This window comes from Chiloscyllium plagiosum, chromosome 8 (assembly GCF_004010195.1).
Source record: "Chiloscyllium plagiosum isolate BGI_BamShark_2017 chromosome 8, ASM401019v2, whole genome shotgun sequence".
NCBI lineage: Eukaryota > Metazoa > Chordata > Chondrichthyes > Orectolobiformes > Hemiscylliidae > Chiloscyllium > Chiloscyllium plagiosum.
Genome location: NC_057717.1, coordinates 100,649,431 through 100,668,784, shown reverse-complemented (window position 1 = coordinate 100,668,784; position 19,354 = coordinate 100,649,431). Strand labels below are relative to the sequence as shown.

At 39.2% G+C, this 19,354-nt stretch overlaps 1 protein-coding gene across 2 annotated transcripts in view; it reads right to left on the bottom strand.

The window, feature by feature from the left end:
- Positions 1–651: 651 nt before the first annotated feature.
- The window catches only part of rnaseh2a (ribonuclease H2, subunit A), a 32,197-nt gene continuing 13,494 nt past the window's right edge, over positions 652–19,354 (bottom strand). For both annotated transcript variants that reach the window (XM_043694918.1, XM_043694919.1), the window contains 2 exons: positions 16,419–16,542; positions 652–7,974 (listed from right to left, as the gene is read on the bottom strand). In XM_043694918.1, the coding sequence (XP_043550853.1) occupies positions 7,839–7,974; positions 16,419–16,542 (260 nt within the window). In that variant the 3' untranslated portion in view covers positions 652–7,838. The remainder of the gene's footprint in view (positions 7,975–16,418; positions 16,543–19,354) is intronic.

Sequence of the window (19,354 nt, the reverse complement as noted above, 5' to 3'; positions counted from 1 at the left end):
TATAATGTTTGTGATAAGAGAAGGAACATTTGGGACAATTCTCAAGCCACCTGCGCTTTCGCAGCAAACTTTTAGATGCTACAATTCTGCAGCCCAGTTTGTGTGAAATTTGCTTGCTCTGATCCTAACTCCTACTATTAGGAAAGAGGAGAATTTATATTTAGCACTTTTAACAATTGCTGTAAAATTTGAGTTGTAGACCACCATTTGCTTGGGTCACATAGCCTATTACTGTTGGATAGGTGGTGGTGTGTGTGTGTGTGTTTGTGGGGGGAGGAAGCAGCATGTGAGTAATAGTCTAATAATAGTCTATACATTGCACCTTGTATTTAAAGAACATATAAGCATTCATGAAGATATAGTTTACTTGCTGGATTTTACATTTAGACTTTCTTGCTTCTGAAATGGTCTTGAGATTTTTCTGTAAATTTCTAATAGAAATTATTATAGAATTAAAAGGATGCAATGACTATGGAGTACTGATAGCTGTATTAAAATGTAATTTGGTGATCATTTTCAGAATGTGTGTTAAAATGTCATTGTAGCAAATCTGAGCAAACATAAATACAGGACTGGTGGTGTAATGCCATACATTGCATAACAAATTCATAAAGATACAGACATGTTATCCTGACTAGAATACTATTATGCTGTATGAACAGAGATTTTACAGAATGGATGAGGGTGACATTGTTGATCAGCTATTTATTAATTTAAAAAAAGTCAACATTTGAATCAGTCCTCCTGAAGGCAGCAACTTATGCTAAAGTACAGTGCAGCGCCTACCAGGCACACTCACTCAAGTGACCATTTGTTCATGTGTAAACTTTAACCAGGAATATTGGCACTCGATTTGACTGAGATCTGGGTACAGTAGGAAAGGAAACTGAAATCAGTAGAGCAAAACTGAAGATCGGATATCTGAGCTGATTTCTGCCAGTCCCCCACAACCTGGTCTTAGCATAGGGCGACTGTGGCCAATTCTGCCAAACCAGTCAACTTAGCTTATGGCTACTTTACAACTAAATATATGCACGTGGCCCAGCAATTGCAATAGAAGAATGTTTTGCTATTGCAGATGGATCAGTCACAAGTGGTGCATTATTGCTGACATACCAGTTTGCATGAATTGGGATACAAGGTGCTTCTATTGGTACCTAAAGTGATAATTCATAAGTTGCCCAACTGTAGTTAAGGGTTAAATATTTAAACAGGACATCTGTCTTCCAAGTGGTATCACTTCATAGAATGTGTATAAATGAAATCCTTGATGATGATACTGATCCTGTATGTACTGGCTCAGCTTTTGGATCCTCCATGTTAATCTTTTAAAAAATATTTTATCATCTTCATTTGATAGACAGGATCAAATGAATATTAAATGTTTCTAAAACTATTTGTTAAAAAGAAGTCCATTATTTTTCCTCCACTGATTGTAAACTATAATTCTTAGCTGTTGCTGTACCATTACATTTCAATTTACTTTTCATTAATCTTACAATAAATTCACCCTTACCAGAAGGTGAATAATTTGGCTTAGCATCTTCTATGAATTGTGTCAACAATAACATGGAAAATGTCAGCAGACAGACTGCTTCATTTCTCCACTTACCAATTAAAGAAACAGATCTTTTTGCCTTGCCAATCCTGCCAGAGACTTGACTGATGTGGTAATCTAATAAGTAACTTTCTGCAGAACAAGAGAACATAGAAACTTATAAAATTCAAAGGCCCTTTATCCGCCAAAACTACATCAACACGAATTGTAATATTGAACAGAAATGGGCTGATAAGCAGTAGACGTTTGGCCTAGCAAAGAGATGAATTGACCTTGTTAAAAATTAGTTTGCTCCTTCTTTGCAGGTTGCTTATACTTTGAACATGCCATGTCAGTTGGTTTCAAAAATACTTAGTTTTCTTGATAATGATACAATTTTTCTGTTCGGAGCATAAATAATAAATCAGCAAGACTAGAAATAAAGCAAATGAATGTTTTGTAGCAGCTTGTTTCGTAACAGATGCAAAAGCACAGGTGAAAGTTTTGGCTGAATCAGTTTTTTGCGGGCAAGCCTTACAAAGAATTTTTTTGTCAACTTTGTATCATGTGGAACTCCTGACTAGGAAAGGGAAATATAGATACAAAAGATGGGTTGAAAACTTATCCACTTCTGGCTAGACGCAATAAATTAATCATCATTTTCTGTCTCCTGCACTGCGTCAGTGTTGATATGGTGATGGCTCTGGCTTTACTGACAATGTTCAAACAGAGTAAACCTCTCGAGGTCCAAGGAGAAATGGGTCTGTTGACTAAAGATTGGACCTCCGCCATGCTGGAGCAGAGAATGTATGACCCTATTCTTACCCTGGCACCATCACCACCCCTTTTACACACAATATACATATGAATTATCAATTCTCCTGCAACATTAGAAACTATAGCAACTAACGTCAAGAGTCAATGCATTGATGCTGCTTGCTTCAGACTACATTCTTACCAACATACAGTACTCCTATCTCACAATAGGTTAGCCACAAATTACTGCTTCCTCTCTCCTCTATTCTTTCCTTCACCCCCTTTCCAGTCAAATACATTTAAAATTAAGAATTAAATAGAATTCATTGCAGTCTCTTTTGTATTTTAGGCACTGTTCCTGCCCCGTAATGTCTCGTATATTTGGTTTTAAAGTCTGTTTATCTTTCTGTGGTGGATTGTAAGGATCTGCTGTGGATTTGGTCCCTGTGCACAGTGTGCTGTAAACAGGATGTCCTCATATAAACGGATAGTGCGCTTTTTTTGTCTCTGCTTGTTCTATATTTTTATTAACCAGGTTATCTGTCCCTGTAACTACTGATGTTGTGCAATTCTACAGAAATGTGAGATTTACTAATAAAATGGGAAACACGGTGATAAAATCTCTAATGTCACTAAGTCTCATTTATGTTGAGAAACAAATTTATTGATACTCTTTGAACCAGACCAAGTTTCACAGTTAAGGTTTACACTTATAGTTGTGTTAAATTGCACAAAAGATTTAAAATGTTTTAAAATTCATTCACAGGGGAGCGTGTGTTACTGGCATTTATATCCCCTCTCTAAATAGCCTGAAAAAGCCCATGTCGTGCAAGGTCATTTGAGAGGATTGTTAAAATCAACCTCATGCAGTTCAGGAATCACATGTAGGCTAGACCCGCTAAAGATGGCATATTTCCTTCTCTGAAGGACAACAGTGAACCAGATATGTTTTATGACAATTTGGTAATTTTATGGTCATCATTACAGACTTATTTAATTATCTGAATTTAAATTCCCCAACTACTCTGATAAGATTTGAACCCAGTCTCTGAAATACTAATCCAACAATCTTTGCAGGACAGTGCCCATAACACTATATGCTGTTATTAGTAATACATGAAGGGAAGCTACAAATCATTCCCTAAAATATATCTGCTACACTTTTTCCAATTAGTTTTCTCTCTTTAAAGATCTTGGACATGGTACCAAGTGAATCACCCTTGTCCAGATGCACAGGGGTAAAAGGAAAGCTTACATAAAGTCTTAAAGATGTAACGTCCTTCTGCTTCCTGCTTACAGTGCGAATTACTCAGCAGCCCATTTAGGCTAGTGAAAATTAGTTCCTCCAGCCTCCATGGCCGAAGAGCTGTAATTATTTAGGGCTATGATGAGACCATAACTGGTAAGTAATCTACAGTTCCAGACTGTGAACAGATTTCATCTGAGCCCATTAGTTCCAGTTCCGCAGAGAAACAGGGATGCCACTAAGTGAGAAAAATATGAACATCAGGATTCTGGGGTCAGCAGCAGAGAAATTATCTTGTGCACTGACAGTAAAATGTCTTCCAAGAAAGAGAGAGGCTTGCTTAGCATAACATTAACACATCGGTGTGCAACACTGCAGCAGCATACTGCCCCACACTTTAATTGCTTTTATTAGGTTTGATGTACCGGTCTGAAGTTGCAGAAACTGATTGAGGAAACAGCTGCTTGTGAACAGTGATATCCACTAAACATGACTGTCAATAGGAGAGAGAAAAATGGCCTAGTGACCCAAGACACCCTGCGATGACTGAAGCTGCGAAAGAAAAGAATGCATTCAGGGAGAAATTAATACTAAATTGTTCAAGTCTGATTACAGATTCATTTTTATTTCATTAGATTTTTAAAACATTTGAAAGGAGGCAGCTCCAGGTTAAAAAAAAATTGCATTTCAGCATCTGTATAAAAATGGATCTAAACTTATTAAAGCTTGTTGGGTCTGGGTGTTGTCTGTGTACTCACTGTAGCAGATGGGAGCTCCTTAATTTTTACTTTCATCTCCAAATCTTCATTTAAATATACTTGAGGTAATTTTCATAGAACACAATATTAAATTGCTCACCCAATATACTCCTTGCACAATTATCTTTTATGCTCAAGTTGTTAGAAACCAAAATCTGAAAGGTATGTAATTCATTAAATAGCCCTGGAGTTTGCGGTCTTCATTCCAACAAAATTGTTAGCGTTCCCTGTTATAACTCTACAAAAACTGATAAGACGGAAGGAATACATTAATTTGCAGAGCAACATGAAAATGCAGCAGTTGGTTCAAGTGAGCTACTCTTGGCTGCACTGTAGAGATTCAGATAGCCTGATATCTATACTAAAAACCATGATTTGCTGCAACCTTCCCACTCAATGTCATTTGTTTCACAGTTTAAGATCCTTAGAAAACCTTGCACTTTGATGGATGACCTGCAAAAAGCTGTTGAAATGATTCTGATTTATAATTAATGATAAATGCCCTTTCTGACCCAAAAATTCTAAATGTTATATTTGTTGATTGCCAAATTTCTCCATATCAAAAAAAAATCTATTATTGCACAAAAGTGGACATCTTAATTAAAAATGGAGGCTACTAAGTGACTGTGACATCCTGGTGTACCTTTTGAGAACACTACATTGCAAGTGGTACCATACTTGTTGGAATCATAGCTACCATCGACCAGAACATGATCATTGGTTAATGATTTGGTTGGATGTTATAGGTTGATTTTTAATGAGTTACTATTGGTTAAGTGAGAGCCAGATAATCACAGGACAATACTTGAGAAGGGGTGTACTTTGATTGGAGGCTGTTCAGAGAAGATTACTAGACCAATTTAGGAGGTGAAAGGTTTACTTTACGAGGAAACATCGAGGAGTTGAACCTGTATGCACTGGAGTTTAGAAGAATGAAAGTTGGGGCCCTCTTTTCACCTAGTGATAGAGTCCTTGGTTTAAGAACCACCACTGCCTTCCAAAGGCATGTAATAACATTTCTGGGCAGGTTGAAAAATAGATTAAATTGAAAGAAAAGTGATCTGACTAAAACATATACAATTTTAAGGAGGCTTAATAAGGTAGATGCTGATAGGGTATTTCCTCTTTTGGGGAAAATCTCAAACCTGGACACAGTTTAAAAAAAAAGAGGTTTTCCAGTTAGGGTAAAGATGAAAAATAAATTCTTGGCTGAGGATCATTAGTGTTTGGACTTTTCCTTAAATGAGAGGTGGAGGCTGGGTTGTTGAATATATTTAAAGCTAAATTGATTATCTGCAGGGATATGTTGAGTTGTGTGTGGGGAAATGGAAGGCAAAAATTTGCAGTTAAGGCCATCATTCAAAACAACCATGGTCTGACTGAATAGTGCATCAAGTTCAAAGTGGCTGAGTGGTTTCCTGCTGTTCATAATATTTATGTTCTCCCGTTCATTGTATCCATTTAGTTGGTACCAGATTTAAATTACTACTGGAAAGGGAAAAGCATGTCTCAGATTCATGCAGACAGCTTTCTTTCAGACCAGCAATTAATGACTACAAAATCCAGGCTGTTTTATGCTGCTGCCAAATAATATTAATTATGTTTAAACATACCAATACACATCAGTGTTAAGGTGTACTAGTGGCACTGCAATCACCAGTTTAATGTAGTAAACCTATATCCCTACAGGGACACAGAGCAAGCAACCACTCAGCAGAAAGAAACAACTTGATTTTATATAGCACATATTAAAAAGTCCCAAGGTGCTTTAGAGGAGTATTGTCAAACAAATTCAACATCAAGCCACATAAGGAGATGTCAGGTCAGAAGACCACAAGATTTCTGAAAGGACTACATTTTACAGTGCGTCTTGAAAGGAAGACAGAGATATGGAGAGGGTTATGGAGGGAATTTCAGAGCTAAGGCCCTAGCAGCTTAAGTCATGGCCACCACTGGTGAAACAATAAGAACAAAAGTGATGCAACAGAGTCAAAACTAGAGGAGAACTGCCACCTCAATGACCAAACCAGATCACGATTATAGCATCAGGTTCACTGTGGTAACAGAGTTTACTGTCTCAGCCGCACGATCTGCAATGTCAGTGTCACTTTGCCACAGTTCATACCAGTCACACCTCCAAGGCAGAGGGATCAAACCATCCTACAAGATCTCTAAGCTTTATCTAGCCTCTTTTTTCAGTATATCACTGCTTCTTGTTTTATCTCCTTTTTAACCTTTATCATGCCCTTCAGGTTCAATGTCTAAGAGGCTGCTGCACTATACTCTATCATCGTTCCTACAATGTACACATGGACTGAGGTAGACAGTAAACATGCTGCTCCAATTTATATAAATACAAAAGTGAAGTAAGAGGAGGATATGTAATTCAAAGAAAAACACAAAAGTTACAGTAACTAAGTGATTTACTCCATGACATGGGCATGGTTATAAAGATCTTCAGGGCTCAAATTTCACCAAGTAGCATCTCAGGTTAGATAATAAATTATCACGTGCAAATTCTCATTTCTCTGGGATAACCACTAATTAACTAAAATGACTTTGAGTCAATTTTTAAAAATTCAATATATTGGAGTTAGGACAAAGATATTTGTAAATGACTGCCCTGCAGTTCCAAAAGACAGTGTTTTAAAATATAGTTCTAAACTCTCTGTCTTCCATTAGTAAATTATTTTTGCAAGCCTAGAGCTCTGTAAACAAACAAACATTGAGCCACTGGCTCTGGAACCATGATGTGTTGTAAAATGAAACAGCAGGGCTTAAAAACAAGTTTAATGATTTCTTACAGAGGGACTTCCCCACCTTTGCATTTTATTCAACAGAAATCACCAGGCAGTACCTCAGGAGGAGGAGAGAAGGTTGGGGAGGTGGGCTGGGGGGGGGGGGGGGGGAAGAAATGGAAATAGTTGAAAGAAACAAAGAAAATTTACTCTCAGCCTACAAATTACAGGAAATATCAAATTAAAGAGAAAAGCCTTCAGTCAATTTCCACTAATGCAAAAGCAGAATAACTGCACAGTCTGGAAATTTGAAATAAAAAACAAAACAAAACTTGAAACACTCAGCAGTTCAAGCAGCATCTGTGGATAGAAAGATTTCAGCTCAAGTGACCTTTCATCAGAATTGATGAAAGTCAGTTTTCTTGATGGAACCAAAGAGTTGCTTTGCAGATGTAATTCTTAAAAATAAAAACAATGAAGTTCAAGAACAGTTTCTGTGACCTCAAATACCCAACAATGGAAATTCAGGCAAAATACTCAATCCAAACTTTCGATATTGACAAGGAACATGTCCTTGATGAGTAGCTCTAGGATGAACATTCTCATTAAAAATTCAGTTCAAGGTTACTGTCGCTTCTTGCATGCATGGGCTAGATGGTTGCTCATTGCTGACCCACATTTCCCAGCACGCTGCTTCTTGGAAAAGCTCATTCTCTGCATTTGTTTTTTCTCTCCTCCCACCACATAGCATTTGAATTCCAAACTCTGTTTTGCACTTTTTCCATACCCACGAGATCTTGTGCTCATAGGTTCACAAGAGAGACAAGTTTCCTTTCAGTGAAGAAGCGATGTGGCTGATCTTTAGGACCTTCGGTCTTTCTTTGAAAGTAGGAGAGGACTGAAGAGACTTCCTTTTTGTTGTCATCCTCATCATCATCCCTACAAAAATACAGCAGGTTAAAAAAATGCACTTCAGAAAATATTGTATCTGGGAATGCAGCTGGCAGAGTCTTAGCCTGAAGACCGGGAAGGAAAAATTCAGAATTCTTCCTTAAAAATTTTATTACAAAGTTCTGAGGGCAAAGCTGAACTTAACTAACAACTTGAACCAAGTGGAGCATTAAATTTTAGCAGGTTTTGAGAAGATTTGTAGCTCAGGTTGGAGGATCTGGATGCAAGTTTGCTCACTGAGCTGGAAGATTCATTTTACGACATTTTGTCACTATACTAGGTAACATCAATGAGCCTCCGGTGAAGCACTGGTGTACTACAGGAACTGATAATCACCAACTCAAGGAAACCTAAACACAAATAGAAAGCGGGTCACCTACACCAGTGCCTCACCGAAGGCTCGCTGATGGTGTTACCTAGCATGGTGATGAAACATCTGAAAATGAACCTTCCAGCTCAGGGAACAAACTTACATCCAGAGCATTAAATCATTTGTCTTGCAAATCAGGCAAATCTTTTGGATTGTCAGTGCCCTGTGTGAACTGAATCTGGACAATTTGAAGAAGTTCCGAGATGGCACGATCCTACAGAAATAATTGTCCTTAAGCCTGAATGAATTTGAGCTCTGACTGGCAAGCCAGAGGATATGTCACAAATAAAAAACATGTCTTGGTGTGAAAAACATTTGTGTCTGCAGGGGGGGGAATAGATGTTCATCTGACAAAGGTGGACACATGCTTGTACAAGTTTACTCCATAGCTGGTTACACTAAATCAGACCTCAAGCAGCTTAGATCGCCAACAAGGTGTATGAATTTGAGCTCTGACTGGCAAGCCAGAGGATATGTCACAAATAAAAAACATGTCTTGGTGTGAAAAACATTTGTGTCTGCAGGGGGGGGGGAAATAGATGTTCATCTGACAAAGGTGGACACATGCTTGTACAAGTTTACTCCATAGCTGGTTACACGAAATCAGACCTCAAGCAGCTTAGATCGCCAACAAGGTGTGCCTGAATTGGGAAGAGCTCCCAATCCTCAGCACTAATCTACCTCACTGTAAGTGGCAGAATGGTGCAAGGCTGCCAATGTTATGGTACTGGCATGTATTGCACCTACATGAGGAGAGAGAATCATTACAGTGAATAACTTCAGATGTCTGGTATCAGAGTTACAGACAATTTTTAAAAAAGCAAATGCACTAGATGTCACCAAGTGAAGCAACTTCTTGTTGATTCTTTTGTTGGACTTGTCCATAGCTGAACATTTAATGCCACTCAGCATGTGGCCTGTCATCCACAATCAGGTACTCAAAACAAAAAAAAAAAAGTGTGCTGTATAAACCAGAGTCCCGGTGAAAACTCTGCTGGACTGCAGAGGTGAACAGGACAATGCATCATTCAGCTTCAATTAAATGGAAAAACAAGGTGAAGTGTAGTGAAATCAATAAAGGTTAATATAAGAACAAAGGAAGGGCAACTAATAGGTATATTCTAAATCAACCTGTTCAGAGATGTTATTACACACCTCTGAAATGGGTGGGTCTTGAACCCAGGCCTTCTAGCCTAGAAGCACCACCACTGTGGCACAACAGCCCTGAAGGACATTAATATTTCAGAAGTGGAAACCGGTAGAGACAGGGAGGCTGCAGAATGATTTAGCTAGGCTGGAGAGTAAGCAATGAAGTGGCAAATGGAATACAATGTGGAAATGTGTGAGATTATGCACTTTAAAAAGTGGTTAAAGGCTTCAGAGTCCTCGTTCAGGATTCTCTCAATTAATTTGGAGGAGGTTTGCAGTTAGGAAGACAAATGAAATGTTAGCATTCATTTTGAGAGGGCTAGAAAACAAGAGCAGAGATGTTCTGCTGAGGTTGCATAAAAGCTCTGGTTAGACCACATTTGCAATATAGTGAGCAGTTGGGGCAGGGAATCTCCTTGACACTTAGAAAAATATGCTAGGCCTAGATAGGTTGGACATGGAGATGTTGTTTCCACTCGGAGGAGAGAAAAGGATATTCCCCACACACCCCAAATGACAGCAAAGACTCAAGAGTGAAGGGATGGACTTCTAGAATCGAAATGAGGAGAAATTACTTCTGCTGAATCTATGGAACTCCATGCCACAGAAGACTAATGAGGCCAAGTCATTGAGTATATTTAAGACAGAGGTAGATAGATAGGAGCATATTTAAGACAGATGGGTCGTATGGGAATCAAAAGTTACAGGGAGAAGGCAGGAGAATGGAGTTGAAAAACATTGCCATGTTTGAGTGATGGAGCAGACTCTATAGGCGGAATGGCCTAATTCTACTCTTAGGTCTTATGGCATGGTCCTGGGGTCTTTTTGTAATGAAACAGGAAAACAGCCAATATTACTGCCCATCCCTGCATCACTGACTGGTCTGTATGAGAGCTCAATTTGGTAAATAAGATAACTTAGAGAAGACAGAGTTAACATCACATCAGCATTCAAGTTATTTGCTTCATCATTTTTGTTTGCCTGTGCATCCAAACCACACCTCAGTTCATGAAGTGTGAGACTATCTTAATTCTGCATTATTGAAGCATGCACTATACCAGCTTGAAAGTTCAAAACAGATACCAGCTCAGGGTAATTGTGGAGCCCGAGATTACAAGGAAGGAAGTACAGATTTCAAATCAGTCTGCAATTGTCCACATTTTATATCCACAATGTAGTGGCCTAATGCTTGATTAGGCCTATAAACATTGGAAAGAAACAACAGGTATTCCTAGAGCATTTTCATGATCTCAAAAATGTCACAAAGTGATTCAGAGTCAATCAAGTACAGATATGAACAGCATGCAATATGATTCCTTAACAGCAATGAGATTAACAATTTTAAAAAATTAAAACAGTGGTGCTGGACAGTGAGAGAACTCGTGTTTGAATAGAGCCAGAAGATCTATTAGATTCACCTGACAGGGAACTGCTATCATTCGAAAGCCAGCAACTCCCACAGTGCAGTGCTTCATCAGTACTCACTGAAACATGATTACACACTCAATGTCTGTGAGTGGCTCAACAATGAAAATGTTACCTCTGCCAAAGTGGATATCCAATTTGGATGAACATTAAAAAAAAACCATTAATGCAACATTCAGGTCTGTGAAGGAGGTGATGAATCCTAACTTTACAATCTGCCCTAAATACTGGAGCTGGTCTCTCTATCCTGATGCTCCGCCATCCTTGCCCAATTCCAAAATGCAACTGTACTCCACATTAAATGATGTATTCCTATGGAGATGAGCATTTGAAGTAGGATTTCAACCAAGGAAATAAGTATTCACTTTAAAATAAAAATTGAACAAATTAACAGTCTGCACGTTTAGTTTTATAACATTATGAACTTCAAACTGGTAACTGAGGTTACTGATTTGCTGTCTGCCAAATTAAAATATTTTCTACAATAACAGCTATGATTCTACTTGTGTAGCTGACTTTTACTAAAAGTTAGAACTGGAACCACCAAGACTATCAATATTTGCTGGGTAACTATACTTACAATCTGTACAGTGGAACTGAAGAACCAATCATGAGGTTACTGATTTGCTGTCTGCCAAATTAAAATATTTTCTACAATAACAGCTATGATTCTACTTGTGTAGCTGACTTTTACTAAAAGTTAGTCTTGGTGGTTCCAGTTCTATCAATATTTGCTGGGTAACTATATTACAATCTGTACAGTGGAACTGAAGAACCAATCATATAAAATGTGTTTATATGACATTAGCAAATATGATAAATTATTGAAAGAAAAGCAAGAGTGGAAGTTTAACTTTGCAGCAGCACTGGGTGATAAGTGACAATAATTAAGTGCAGAAAAGGAGAAAAAATATTCTGAATGCAAGAAAAAGGAAAGGAAATACATTTTAATTAGGAAGATCATAAGGAAGCATAGAGTGGAAGGAACTTGCTGTGCATATACGCAGGTAAATGTGGACTTAACTATATACATTCTTGGGCATCCCATCAATTTAAAACAATAGAAAAGGCAACACACATTATCAGCGATCAGAAATTATTGTTATGAAGATAAAATTGATAATATCTCCCTGCACTCTAATGATTAGATATTTAAGTGATTTCCAAGGTCCTCAAAGATATTAGGATTGTGGAAATAGTTTTATCAGTTTCCATGTCAGTAAGACAAGGGTGCACAGATTTAAGAATTAAATGGAAAGTTAGAAAATTCCTTTGCACAGATGTTAATCATAATACAGGCCTTTCTGCCACAAATCACTGTTGAAGCAGAGCATGTGTGTTTAAAATAGCAGTAGCAGTCTTAAGAAAATAATATTGAACAGTATACAGACAGGAGGTAACTGCTGGTCCCCTCAACATCCGCCACAGACCCAGTCTAGCAGTTATGTCCTTTAGGACCTAACCAGCTTGATCCATAGTACTGTTGCTGAGCCACTCTTGGTGGTAGACATATGAAATCCCCCACCCAGAGTACATTTTCTGCCTTTGCCATCCTCAGTGCTTCCTCAAAGTGTTGTATCAGTATGCCTCCATGTTGAACATCAGCTGAGGGAGGACGTACATAGTAATCAGCAGGAGGTTTCCTTGCTCATCCTTAAACTGAAGCCACGAGACTTCATGGGGTCCACAGTCAATACTGATATATACCACTGATGTTACCTCTGCTGGGTCTGGCCTGCCAGTGAGATAGGACATATCCAGAGACGGCAGTGGTGGTGTCTGGCACATTGTCTGCAAGATATGATTATGGCAGGCTGTTGCTTGACTTGTCTGAGAGACAGCTCTCCCAATTTTGGCACTAGCCCCCAGATGTTAGTGAGGACAACATTGCAGGGTCAACAGAGCAGCTTTTACTGTTGTCTTTTCTAGTGCCTAAGTCAACGCCACGTGATCTGTCCAGTTTCATTTCTGAGAGACTGTAGCACTTGATAATAAGCAGGAAACATTAGCAGTGCTTCGTCCGGAGGCTCACTGAAGTTGTTACCTAGTATAGTGATGAAACATCTGAAAATGAACCTTCCAGCTCAGTGAGCAAACCTACATCCAGAGCTTAAATGTCCCTAATGTATCTGACTCTAGTACCACCGCTGGCAGTGCATTCCACACACCCACCCCTCTGTGTAAAGAACTTACCTCTGACAACTCCCTAAACTTTCCTCCAATCACCTTAAAATTATGCCCCCTCATGAAAGCCATTTCTGCCCTGGGAAAAAATCTCTGGCCATCAACTCTATCTATGCCTCTCATCACCTTGTACACCTGTTTCAAATCACCGCTCATCCTTCTTCAATGAGAAAAAAAAGTCATAGCTCCTTCAAAATAAGGCATGCCCTCCAGTCCAGGAGCATCCTGGTCAATCTCCTCTGCACCCTGTCTAATGCTTCCACATCCTTCCTATAATGAGGCCATCAGAACTGAACACAATATTCCAAATGTGGTCTAACCAGGGCTTTACAGAGGAGTAGAATAACTTTGCAGCTCGCAAGCTCAATTCCCCCTGCTAATGAAAGCTAACACACCATAAACCTTCTTAACAACCCTATTAACTTGGGTGGCAACTTTGAGGGATCTATGGACGTGGACTCCAAGATCTTTCCGTTCCTCCACACTGCCAAGAATCCTACCTTTAACCCTGTAATCTGAATTCAAACTCATCCTTCCAAAATGAATCACTTCACACTTTTCCAGGCTGAACTCCATCTACCACTTCTCAGCCTAGATCTGCATCCTGTCAATGTCCCATTGCAACCTACAACAGCCCTCCACGCTACCCACAACTCCCCAACCTTCATGTCATCGGCAAACATACTAACCCACCCTTCCACTTCTTCAAAGTAATTTATAAAAATCACAAAACAACAGAGATCCCAGGACAGATCCCTGTGGAACATCAATGGTCACAGAGCTCCAGATGAATACTTTCCATCTACTACCATCCTCTGTCTACTAAGGGCCAGCCAATTCCGTATCCAGGCAGCCAAATTTCCTTATATCCCATGCCTCTTTACTTTCCGAATGAGCCTACCATGGGGAACCTTATCAAATGCCGTGCTAAAATCCATATACACCTCAGCCACTGCTCTACCTACAATGTGTTTAGTCAAATGCTCAAAGAATTCAGTAAGGCATGACCTGCCCCTCACAAACCATGCTGATTTTCAAACCATGCTTTTCCAAACAGTCAAATCCTGTGTCTCAGAATCCTCTCCAATATTAGGAAAGTTTAATTCACCCATGACAACAACCCTATTACTTCTGCGCCTTTCCAAAATCTGCCTTCCTATCTGCTCCTCTGTTTCTGTTGCTACTGGGTGGGGGTTTAGAAAACACCCAATAAAGTGACTGCTCCTTTCCTGTTTCTGACTTCCACCCATACTGACTCAGTAGACAAACCTCTTCGATGATCTCCCTTTCTGCAACTGTGAAACTAATCGCTGATTAGCAATACCACTTCCCCACCTCCCTCCCTATTTCTTTTGAAATATCTAAACTCTGGAATATCCAACAACCATTCCTGCCCCTGAGATATCCAAGTCTCTGTAACGGCCACAATATCGTAGCTCTAAATATTGATCCATGCTCCAAGTTCATCCCCCTTATTCCTGACACATTGATTGCAACTTTGCCCTATCAATTTCTACCCTTCCTCACAGACTCTCAGCATGCTGTAACTGCCTGTCAACCAGGTACCCCATCCTCTCATCCAAAGCTCCAGTTCCCACCCCCCCTGCCAAATTAAATTTAAAACTCTTGAAGAGCTCTAGCAAACTTTCTGCCAAGGATATTGGTGCCTCTCCAGTTCAAGTGCAACCTATCCTCTTTGTACAGGTCCCACCTTCCCAAAAAAAAAGTATCCCAATGATCCAAATATCTGAAGCCCTTCCTCCTACACCAGCTCTGCAGTCACATGTTTGCTGCACTTGCTCTCTATTCCTAACATCTCCAGCCCGTAACACCAGTAGCAATCCTGAGATTACTACACTGCCCATACTGCCTTTTAGCTTCCAACCCAACTCCCGATATTCACTTTTCAGGTTGTCATCCCTTTCCTAGCTATGTCAACATTACCGATGTGTACCATGACTTCTGGCTGGTCACCCTCCCCCCTTAAGAATCCTGTAGATTTGATCAGAGACATCCCTGGCCCTGACAGCCCTGAGGTAACATACCATTTGGGAGTCTCATTTGTGACCACAGAATCTCTTGTCTGTTCCTCTAATCATTGAATCTCCTATCACTATCACTGTCCTATTCTCCACCCTTCCCTTCTGACTCTTAACTGCCCTTCAGGCAATTAGAGATGAGCAATAATATTTATCTCATGAATGATATTTTTTAATTCTATAATCAACCTGTTCAGAAAGGTTATTACACACCTTTGGAACAGGTGGGACTAGAACCCAGGGCTCCTGGTTTAGCAGTAAGGATACTTTCACCTTGCCGCAAAACCCCCTTATCCACAGACTTACTTGCCCCAATTAGTTGTCTACAGCTGATCATTATGTAGTATACTGATTTATTCCCAATTACTCAATAATAGTCATCTTCTGAAATAATATCAAAGCATAGAGTGAGAATTTCTAATACACAAATGTTATCAGCATAGTCAGTTATTCACTGCTCTGATATAAAGACAAGGGAAGGAAGGTCCTTGTTCTGTACCCAATGAGCTGATATCAGCCAGGGCAACATCCTCTGAGGTAACACAACTAGCCTTGGTACTTAGTGGCAACATCACAGGCTAGTTCAATCAACCTGGGATCTCACTCCTGATTTTCACTGAGTAACCCTTGCAATAATGAATAAGTGCACACATCCGAAAAGAACTAGGATTAGCCTTTGCTCTGATATTTCCCAAAACAATAGACTGTTGAACCCCAATGCTAAGCTTACAAATGATAATTTCCAACTTGGATGAGATACTGAAGAGTGGCCAGTGTCTGTAGGGCAATATCCCAATAGTAACCTGTAAGGAGAGAGCAGGAAGCAAGGAGTGTAAAATTTACAAGGAACTAGCAATATTCATTCGCCTTACTTCTAGTAATATGACTGTCATTACATGTTAATTAACTGAGGTTTTCATTCAATTCAGCAACACTGGACAACAGCAGAAAGCCAAAATTCTCCCCGAGTAAAGCGATCCAGCAATTCCTGCTAGAAAATACATATTTGTAGAATTAGGTTTGAACTGAATTGGACAGTGATGATGCAGCCCAGCGTTAAGATTAGTGATCTAAACAGTCATGTTGGGGAAGAGACAGGACAGAAATATGACAAAAAAAACTGGAAGACAACATTGGATAGGCTTATAAACAGCAAGTTGTAGACTAAAAACGTACCCAATGGCAAGTTTCAGGAGACAAGACTCTCTCCTTAAAACTAAATTCTACAACTTGTGGACTAGTTAATTATGTAATTTGTTCCATACCAGTGCACAGGTACTGCCCGTGTATCCAGAATTGCCTGAGCTGTGCTCCAACTGAAGCGTACAAACTGTGGAAATCCAAACACAGGGTCCACCTGGTTCTCCAGCCAATCTTTTGTTTTAGGATCTACAAGGAACAGCAGATGCAAAAAACAATGAAATCCTTGAAAACAAGGGAACTTTTCTCTAGAGCACTCTGGTGCAAATCCCCATTACGCAAGAGAATTGACAAATGCAGTGGCTGTTTGTAGTGCTGCAGATAGTTTGATGTTTAATTTTATCAAATAGCCCTACACAGCATCCCACACAGTAGAATGTGAAGAGGAACTGCAAACCTTAAACCAGGTAACCATATATTAAAAAAATATAATCAAATGTCTAAGAGTTTATATCAGGAAAACCCAACAATTAAATTAAACCCACCAGTTATTTATTGCTGCAACCTAAATTTAAAAAAATAATTTAATTAAACTACAGCTGAAAGAACAAGTATTCACGTTTTCTGAAAATCCTGCAAATGTTGAATAAAAAAAAAGTGATTTGTCTTGTGTATCGATACTTTTTAAAAATACAAAAAGATCCCATTTTCTACTTTACTTGATGTCTTCCCAAGCAGCAAGGCTGCGATAATCAATTCTGATGTATTGAGAATCTTACACACAAGTTTACATCCCATTGCTCTGACAACAATTCAATCTGACTCAATATGGTACAATAAACACAGATGTCTAGAGGCACAGAGAAAATAAGAATGGTGCAGGATTCATATACTATGCAAGTATTGCACATCACTTACAGCTACCTCACCAATGTGAGAACTAACAATTAAAAGAGCACGGCAAGAACTCCTTCCCTAGCTTTAACAGTAGTGTCCCACATACAACATTCAGCTCACTTTCAGACTCTTGTATACAAAAAAAACTTTTCGTTATTTATGCTGCACTCAGATCACTATTTTTAGTTCACATGTCCACTACTCAAAGCTTTTGTGACGCTCAGTAACACTTAAAAGTTAATTAAGATTGAGAAACCAGACTTTTGAATTGCAATGTGACATTGTATAGTGCCCAGTGGTCAAAATCCCCTGCTTTTTAATATTTTTCGTGATATTAAAGAAGTTCTCTTCTCTCTCCTAGCCTTTTGATGAAGAATAAATATTACATGTTGTTGAAAAAAATACAGTCTGCAAGTTTTGCATCATGCACGTATCAAGACAATTAATTAAGAAATATCAATCATTCTTGCAAAAACCCTGTTGACTGCAAGACTAAAACCTCTGCTAAAGTGTGTCTTTTGTCAACAATACTCAAGTTCTGTACTACCAGACAACTATTAATAAATGTTCTCTTTTGACTGTAGGACTCAAGATTTAGGCAATAAAGCAGGTTTTACATGGAAAGAAAAAGCAAACTCTAATAGCAAACCAATATAGTGACTTCATTTAGTTCATCTGGACCAGGTCAGACACAAGTATAATGTGCCTTTAGTACCAAACCTAGACCAATGTGCGAAAGTCTACCCACCACAGGATCTCTATTAGCCATTTGCCCAGCTGCAGTACAATGGCCCAAGAACTGTCAGTATGGGTCAGAAGGTTATGCACTCAAGTTCTGCTAACAAATGTGAAGACAATCTCAGTTGACTATCATAACACTGAAGGAGTACTCCATTAGAATAACAGAGTACAGGAACACATTCTTTGGCTCACCATGATATGTTGACCATGATGTCATTCTAAACTAATTCCATCTGCCTGCACATGATCAGTCTTTCTCTCCTGAACAGACAGGGAATAGAGTGTGTCTAAATGCCTCTTAAAACATTGCTACTGTGTCTGCTTCTACCTCCTCCCCTGGCACTGCATTCCACTGCTGGAGATACTGTAATTATAATTAAAACAAGGACATTCTTGCCTGCTCAAGTAGATACAAAACATCTGCCGATATTATCTGGGACAGAAGTAGAGACAATTCCCAAACGTCAATGTTTCTTCTTTCAGTAAGACCACCAAAGGCAGATTATCTTGTGACTGATACATTTGGTGTTTGCAGGACCTTGCGGTGCACTGGCATTTCACCTATAGGTCAGCAATGGTGCATTTTAGAAGTAATTGGTTCTTTGTAACAAGCATTGAGCAATCTAGTGGATATGGTAAGATTACTACTAGAGTGCTTAATCTAAATGAGGTGGGAGTACACGGTCACATACCCGCCAAGGTTCAAATTTGATATACAGAAAATCAGAGGTTTCCACCAGTCAGCAAAAATATATCAAATGAGCCAATTCCTGGTAACTGTCAGGTAACTGTCTGTGTTAAGTTTGCACATTCTCCCCATGTCTGTGTGGGTTTCCTCCGGGTGCTCCGGTTACCTCCCACAATCCAAAGATGTGCAGGTCAGGTGAATTGGCCATGTTAAATTGCCCATAGTGTTAGGTGCATTAGTCAGGGGGAAATACAGGATCGGGAATGGGTGTGGTGGGTTACTCTTCAGAGGGTTTGTGTGGACTTGTTGGGCCAAAGGGCCTGTTTCCATACTGTAGGGAATCTAATCTTAAAAAAAAAACTAAAATACTGAATTACTGATAATATATCCAGATGTTTTACGTGCGATTTGTGAATTCACATTTGGGGTTGCTTCCTTTCTACTTCAGTGCAAAAGTAAAGTCAGTTAGTCACCAAAATATATCACCAAGGCATTCTGACGACCATTTTTAAAATTAGATCACAAGCCTTTAACAGCAGGTCAGCACTGGTCTTCATGAGATCAGTTTAGAGTGGGGATTGGGACATAAAAATTGAGGTATAATTTCTCTTCAATCTCCCCATATCCTCAAAAGACACAAAACAGTAAACTGCAGAGGGAAGATAAACCCAGATTATTATTTCACATTACTCCCAAGAAGTCAATGGCACAAACAGAAACTGACAAAGCAAATTT